Source organism: Prunus mume, linkage group LG3 (genome assembly GCF_029339155.1).
Source record: "Prunus mume cultivar Tortuosa linkage group LG3, ASM2933915v1, whole genome shotgun sequence".
NCBI classification, from domain to species: Eukaryota; Viridiplantae; Streptophyta; class Magnoliopsida; order Rosales; family Rosaceae; genus Prunus; species Prunus mume.
In genome coordinates this window covers 20,794,535-20,803,107 of record NC_142700.1, presented here as the reverse complement: position 1 = coordinate 20,803,107, position 8,573 = coordinate 20,794,535, and the positions used below count along the sequence as shown (strand labels likewise).

At 37.8% G+C, this 8,573-nt stretch overlaps 1 protein-coding gene across 1 annotated transcript; it reads right to left on the bottom strand.

Annotated features, from left to right (window-relative positions):
* Positions 1 to 3,349: 3,349 nt before the first annotated feature.
* SIR (sulfite reductase) lies at positions 3,350 to 7,677 on the bottom strand. The gene is made up of 8 exons (XM_008229126.3): positions 7,318 to 7,677; positions 5,936 to 6,718; positions 5,559 to 5,855; positions 5,140 to 5,337; positions 4,517 to 4,651; positions 4,281 to 4,397; positions 4,019 to 4,177; positions 3,350 to 3,844 (listed from the first exon to the last, which is right to left on the bottom strand). Exons 1-8 carry the CDS (start codon positions 7,492 to 7,494, stop codon positions 3,638 to 3,640), a joined length of 2,073 nt encoding a protein of 690 aa, XP_008227348.2. The 5' UTR covers positions 7,495 to 7,677; the 3' UTR covers positions 3,350 to 3,637.
* Between the last annotated feature and the right edge of the window lie 896 nt (positions 7,678 to 8,573).

Genomic DNA, 8,573 nt, shown 5'->3' with positions numbered 1-8,573 from the left:
TTCTTGAAAATTTCCAATGGGATTTAAGTTTTTCTTATGTGCTATTGCCCAAGAGGACCTAACTCCATAAAACATAGCCCAATTTATGGGTGAATCATTCAAACTCTTGTGTTACATGTGTAATTGCGATACCACGGGCTTTCCAATTTCAACCGTTAACAACTTTCACGTCTTAGCGTTTTAGAACGAACACCCAACTCAAATTTTCCAAGTTTATTTTTTCTCTACCTAGTATTTCTAAAGTTTAATCTTTATAAATCCAAAGAAGGAAATTAGTAGGTCAATTTAAGGTTGAACTCTAGCATTATTGCAAAGAAAAGCATGCTTTGATCAAAGGAAATTTATGGTTGAACTCGCGTTTTTTCGTTACCTTCTTTAATTACTTGTTGAAAAATACTTTATAACATATATTTGAAAAGAAAGAAAAAACATTCGATTTTTTCTTTCTTTTATTTATTTTCAAAATGATAAAGATGATTATTGATTGAAAACAGGAACACCATATCTAAGACAGAAAGAAGCCAATCAGGAGCAAAAGATTCCCATACCCAAAAAAAAAAAAAACCAGTAAGTTGTGATAATTTCGATTTTTTCCTTCATTGTAGATTCTTTCCTAGTTTCAAATAAGGAAGACAAAATAAACTTCTAAGACAATTGCGTTCGATGATCACAATCAAAACATGTATAGAAAGCCTTGCTGTTTTCACTCCAATTCGTCTCTCTCTTATCCCTTTGACCTACGTGCCTAAATTTCACTCCAAAGAAAGAAGAATAGTTTCCCGTTTTCCATAATTTGATAGGGAAACAAAGTTTTATTGTTTCCAATTATATCAAAAACACGTGCAGAAGAAAGCCTGCTTTAATTATTATTTTTAATTATTTTATATATCCACAAATTATAAAATGAAAACATTCCACAATCCTACATTTTGTTGACGTAGAAGGCACCCCAAAAAAAGAAAAAGAAAAAAAGGGAAACCTTTGGATTCATGGGCAACCTAGCCGTGGCCATCCTATATAAATACCTTGTTCTTCCCTTGGGGGTATTCGATCACAAGTCCACAACAACTCACAACTCAACTCTTCATTCAGTGATTTAGTCTGATCAAGAAGACACGTACGTTTCATATCTAAAAACCAAACCATTCATGGGACGCAGGAAGATAGATATGGAGATGGAGGCCACCATCTCAAAGCGCCGCAAGGGTTTGTTTGGCGAAGCCACCGACCTTGACTCCTCCTCCTCGTCTGGTTTTAAGATGGCTGTTATCGTCTTTTCCCCAGCCAACAAGCCCTATGTATACGGTCACCCCTCCGCGGTCGCTGTCATATATCGTTTTCTTGGAGAACAAGATGATGAAGATGATGACGATGACGAAGATGATGATGACGAAGATGATGATGATGAAGATGACGACGATGATGACGATGATGACGATGATGACGATGATGATGAAGATGATGAAGATGATGATGGTGTTGTTATTGATGAAGATTTAGAAGCCAATCAAGAGAAAGAAGAGAAAGCAGTGCAAGATGGTATAGATAAGTACGGGTTGAATGAGCATGCGGGAGTGGATGAACTAGATAAAAAAATAGCTACCCTAAAACATTTCATAAAGATACTGGATTTGAAGATAGATCATGAGATGAAGAGGAAAGACTCTTGCACCAAGGATAATAATTTAGACATTGCTTCTTCTAGCGAAGAAAGAGATCAATCTGATAATTAGGTTCTGAAAGGCGACTACAAAACACTTACAATAATTTTTTTTGACATTCTTCTAATAAAAGCGCTTTTAGAAAAAGCGCTTATAGGCATTAGTGTGCATCCTATAAAAGCAGTCCAAACTGGCTTTTAATGGTTGTATTCTGATTTTAATTTCCTTTTTTCTTGGATTTTGTTTAGGGTTTCGTCAAGCCTTTTGTTCTTTTCAAATAGAGATTATTTTTATTTTTATATTCCTTCTGGCCTTCTTCTTCAAGCCTTTTAGATAATAATTGTATCTTATATTTTATCTTCGAATGAGAACTATTCATTTACATTGTTCGGGAAATCTAATCCCCTCAATACTTTTTTTAATTTGTCCATGCAATTGCACCTAGCTACTGATTTATATTGTCCAAGTCTTTTTGTTTTTGCTTTTATTTTCTCAAGTAATGGATATCGCAGCAAACAAGTTCATCATGTGTTGAGTTGGTGACCAAATCCCTCCTTCCCATTGTACATGGGCCAAGGATGATTCTAGAAAGTATTGCATTTTAATTAACATATGCTAATGAAAGTTATATTGAAGAAAAGGTTACAATAAGTGAGGGAAAACAAAAGTATAAATTCATTAATGAAGATTACAAAATTATCCTTAAAATCCCGAAGTTCTCCTTGCGATTATTATAGGTTCTAGTGCCTAAATCGATAAAAGATTTACTTAATTTGAGCTACATATGTTTTGTTAAAATTTTGTTTGAGGATTAATTTGCATACATATATGAACATTATTCTTCCTTTGAGAATCCATATACTTGTACTACGTAAGTTTTAGTGCGATTACCAAATCAGCATGATGATCTCCATATATACTGAAATAAATTTCTGTTGGAATATAATGCAGATATCTTCTTATGTTTCAAATTCTGTTTGGTTGATGATTTGGTTTGAGACTAGTGATTTGTGATTGTAGCAGGTCTTGTTATTAGATTATCCGTTTTAAGAGCAAGAGAAATTCTTCGGTGCACTCCTAGCTACATGATGTTAATGTGATCGGTAAGGGAATTATCATGTAACACTCTGGTTAAGAACAATCATATAACTGTGATGAACAGCTTAACTTTTATGTATCAATCAATCAATGTTGATGAAATTTGTGTTATACACACAACATGAACACGGCGCCCGGATATCAAAGAAAAAAATCAAAGGAGAAGATTGGACGCGTAACAGAAGGATCAAAGCTTCCTTTCGAGATGATCGCTGAGATTTTGAGTTGGCTAACTGTAGACGCTTTGCTGAGAGTGAAGTCTCGCGTGTCTCAGGGGAATGAGACCAGACGAGAGGGTGCGACTTAAATTAAGAATTAATGAGGATTGATTAGAGTAATTGCAATTTACAACAGTTTCAATACTTTGATTGCTTATGACTATGAAATTATATTCTTTCTGTTCTTCCTCATATGATGTACATCATACGATGTCAGAATTGTGCAATGTCGGAGGCTATGGATTCGAGTACCATAAAATCAAATCCAGGAAGTTAGGAAACATAGAGCGCGCGAAAGCTGCCACAAAAAGCACGTTCATCCGGAACCTAGAACGCCTCCTAACATATGATCCTCTCATGATAATCTAAATGCCCAAAAACTACAATTTTATTAAGAAAATATAATAATTAAGGAACAGTACTTTTGCCGCAAATAGGATACACAATCCAAACTAATTATACAAACTCAGGATTCAAGAAAAATCAAATGACGCAAAACCTTGATACAGAATAATACCAAATCCAGTATCCTATTTGTTCCTTCGGTTACCGAAAAGTAACAGCTTGGAGAGAGAATCAGGGACAGTGTTCCTCATTCACCTTGGCCACTTTGCCAGGGGGCAATACTGCAAGTTCATAAGTTGATTCACCTTTGCACACTCACTCGCTTTTCCCATTTTGCTGGGAACCAACAAAATTGCGAATAACTTCCATGGCTAACTGATGAGCAGTCTTATCCTGCTGCTTTGCAAGTTCATCCACCGCTTCATACGTCTCCTTATCAGCAAAAAGCTTCAAGTTGTAACGAGCTGGTGCCACCTCTGGACCTTCCCATTTGTCAACCAACTCCTGAAGTTTCTCAAATCCCTGATACAATATACCAATTAGGGTCACAACCACAGCTATCAGCCATTCCAATGATCGACAAAATTTCTTAACATACCCATGTAAACTCCCCAAATTTGAGATTAAACCAACTTCTTTATCTGGGACAGGCCTAAATATAACACAATAATCTTAGAATCTTATTTCACCCCTTACCATCCGGTTTGTGTAGCCTCCGAAGGACTCTTTAGATTGTCGTTTACGTCTCCAATAATAAAATAAAGGTTCCAAAACTTTTTCCAGGTCTTGAATCTTGACCTTGTTCATGAAACTTCTTGCTATTGAGGTTTGATTGGGTGTTCCTCCAAGCCAGATCTATTTTAACACAAGCAAAAAAACGAATAAAATATGAGTTGCTTTCACGACAATCTGCATTTGAGCATGAGAAAAATTGCACATGAACCATCATTTGAAATACCTGATAGCTATTGGGACCATCACCAACTAGTCCAAGTTCAGCCATGTATGGCCTAGCACATCCATTAGCGCAGCCAGTCACCCTTATAACTACAGATTCATTGTATTTCAGACCAACCTGAAATTCAAAAGTTATACTTGTTACATGCATTCTGATTCCTTATCCACACATGATCTTGATTTTCCACATTTTATTAGTTAGTGTTTCGTGAAACATGCTTGTTATTATGGTAATACCTTCTCAAATAATGCTCGAACCCGCTTAAGAATGTCAGGTATACCCCGTTCAGCTTCAGTTATTGCCAGTGGGCATAGTGGGAAGGCTGGGCATGCCATTGCAGTCAGGTTGAGGGGGTCTACAAACCTAGGATGCTGCCACAATCGGAACTGGTCAGTAATATCCCCAATGATGAAAATTCATAACCTAAAAAACGTTTTATCATAGACACAACCCAAACAGTTCAAGAAATTTAAGACCAAATAAGTTAACCAATAATTGTTTGCACAAGTCCTGACCACTATCTGAGTTTAAAAGATTCAAACTGACAAAAAGGAGGATATCCCTTGAGATCATGTGCTACATGATTTCCCCCACTAGATCCGACGAGAAATAATTTGCAGCCTAGATTTCACACTAGATTACTGCAAAAAGCAGTAGAAACATCACCATCTAATGCAGATAAATCATAGCACCATTTCCAGACAGACAGCATCTCAGTTGAATAAGATACTCCGTCCTACAAAGTTGAAAAGTTTCACTTGGCAGTGAAAGATATTTCACAGAATAGGAAGTAAGCATCCAGTAACCACAAGTTCATATTGATGTCTGATGATGAGGGAGTAGAAGAAAAACATCTTACCAGCAGACCGGCCTTCGCAAGAATTGTGGTGATGGGACGTTTCCATGCTGTGCGAATATCACACAATATGATGTTCTGGTTTGGTGTGAGCCTTATGCTCAAATTATACTTTTCTATAACCTCTCTCAATGCCTTCTTCATAACTCCACCAATACGACCATTATCAACATGAAGCCCACAATAATAACTGCCATCACCCTACCAAAACAAATATAAATAGTCAGGACATTCATCTGGGGAGAAAGGAACTGGAAGATGGAATGGAGCCAATAAACTAGGCATCAGTGTAAACGGTATGATCTACTAGAGTTATAAATCAAATAGGCCATACATAAGACTCTTGAAGATATTGCAATTTCAAACCTTGGAGACAGAATAAAAAACATCAAAAATTGTATGTCAAAATCACCACAACAAACCTGCTTGTTCCACCCCAAGTGACTTTTGAATTCCCATTCTGGCAACTCGCGGAATTGCTCAAATTTCTTTCCATAATATTGTTCAACTACACTTCTGAATTTTTCAATGCCCCACGAGCTGATCAAATATTTCATTCTACTGTACTTTCGATCATCTCTTCTCCCATTTTCTCTTTGTGTAACAACTATAGCCTTAATTGCATATAGGATATCCTCTTTGGGGACATAACCCAGTGGTTCAGCCAAACGGGGAAAAGTGGTTTCCAACCTATGCGTTCTTCCCATACCACCACCAACCTGCAATGCAAATTATAAGAAACCATATTTGTGGAGAAAATGAGCTCAAATTTAAATGTTAGAGAAGAACTTCATCTTACATATAGGTTGAACCCTTGAGGCTCCCCCTCATCATTAGTAACAACCACAACACCGATATCATTTGTGAGAATATCCACTGAGTTGTCTGTTGGCACTGTAACTGCAATTTTGAACTTCCTGGGTAAGAACTGAGTTCCATAAATAGGCTCGGGTGAATCAGTGAAGTTTGTTCCATGAGAATTATCATTGCGGGCCTTAGTTACTTCAGGAGGTTCTGCTGTCAAGAACTTCTCACCATCCACCCATACGTCATAGTAAAAACCAGACTGAGGAGTCAGCAGTGCTGCAATGTTCTCTGCAGTCTGCTGTGCGAAAAGGTAATCTTTTCTTTGTATTGGAGCAGGAGGAGCAAGAACATTTCTGTTAAGATCACCACAGGCGCCAAGGGTTGAACTCATGCTATTAATGATGCTACGCATTACAGTCTTAAGGTCCTTTTTCAGAACACCATGGAGCTGAAACGTTTGTCTGGTGGTCAAACGAAGGGTACCAATTCCAAACTGATCGGCAAGATCGTCCATGGTCAAGTATAGTTGGTTTGACACTTTTCCACAAGGGTTCTTTGTACGAAGCATAAATGAGTAGGACCTTCCACCACGTTCATCTCGGTTGTATTGTTGATAGCTCCCATGGAACTTGATGAGTTGTGTAGCAGCCTCATTTATATTCGGGGCATCTGTCAAAATCTCCTCGTTAAGAGGGTATCTTATGTAATTGCTCTGTTCTTTGAATATTTCAACCTTACTTCGCTTCGTTTCAGTTGCAGTTTCAGGCTTTGCAGGCTGCAATACACAGAAAATATTCAAACAAGTACTTTTCCTTCCAAGAACTAACAATAGGCAATCTAACTAACATTCAGAATTTTCTGATTCATGAGGCCCTTTGGGAGCCTTAGTATTCCAAAATTGTAGGTTTCCTAACCAAACCAAGTGATAAAAGTCAACAAAGCACAATAGCCCTTTGGCAACAACAAAAGTTCAGGTTTTTAAGCGCTAATTCATTTGAAGAGTCAAATAATCCTTTTAAAAATAATAATAATAAATTAATAAATAAATAAATAAAGAGAAACCAACTTCTTTCACAATGACTCTGGCAGATATTAATAAAAGCAAATTGAAATAACGCAGTCTAAACTCGTTTATCACAGCCACGCTTTCCTTCACCATAATCCAGACAGAAAAACCAACATAAATGAGAGCCAGTCAGCAAAAAAATTAAAACAAAGTGCTTATATTTTGTCTCAATCTCTCACCATAACACATAAAAGAAGGTTAATTTTATCATCTTTCTTTTACTTTTTCATTTTCTCGCATTTTCTGAGCATCCAAACAGATCAATCTCTCCGAAACAAAACAGAGAATCAGACGGTAATTAAACGCACCGTGGCGACGGAGCGAATGAGCGAAGAAGAAGCTGACGAGATCGGTGCGTCTCGGCTTCTGGTGAGACCAAGCGAGTTTGCTGACCTCAGCCCATGATACCTAGCAATCTGAGCCTTGGGCTTCCCCAGCACCGCCGTGTTTGCAGCTCCGAACGGCGTCGTCGTCATCATACCCATCAAAACGACAGCGTTTTCACGAGGTTGAAGAGAGAGAAGCAGCAGAAGAGTTGAGAAAGTGGGATTGAGTGGTGAAGAGCGAGCGGGTGGAAGCTAAAGGAGGTAAAAAAAAAAAAAGGAAGAGATTTTATAGTGTTTTATTTTATTTATTTTTTTTTTGTCGTACGCGCTGAACGTGGAGTTAATCTGGGAAGCAATGTGGCGAAAGCAAAGTTGGATACCAGATCTGGACTAGGGATGGCAACGAGCCGGTTAGGGGCGGATATGGCAATACCATTTCCGTCCCCACTCACCATCTCCGTCCCTGTCCCCGCCTCCCCGGTTTAGGCTTTTCGGGGAATCTCAGTCCCCGTTCCCGTCTGGAAAGTGCCTCCCATACCCGTCCCAATCTCCGGTTTTTAATAAGATATTTCTTGTTAAAATAATTTTCTAAAGCACAATCACATCATTGTGAAATTTTAAAAACAACAATCACAAGATATTTCTTGTTAAAATAATAACTCAACAAAGCAAAGAATGAGGATACAAAACTTGAAATAATTTCCATCCAAATATTTATAAACTTTTTTAGTAAGCACAATAAATCCATCTAATATCTAAGATAACTTTGTTTATTATATTATATTAATATATATTGATTATAAATAAATATATTACTTATCGGACCTGGTTCGGAGATAGGGATAACAATCTCAACCCCGGTCGAGGATTTTGCAAATTCGAAGATCCCGTATCCGGCCCCGATTTCCCACCGAAAAGTCCCCCTGTTAGGGCCGGGGACCCAACCCAATGGGTATTATTGTCATCCCCATTCTGGAGGGGGATGTCGCTTTACCATTTTATCCATTTACCATGGTCAAATTGGGCGGCTGGTTTGTTATAATAAAAAATAGCCGAAAAATAAATTAGATATGAAGAGTCAGATGCATGTGGGTCTTGGTTTTTTGGTTCATGGATGAGAGCGCAAGTCGGCGCGCAAGTCGGCGCGCAAGTCGGCTTCAGGTTTTCTTTTTTTTGACGGCTGTTACAATGGTCAATGGCCAATATTATTTAATAGAAGCCTTTATGAATTTGATGCA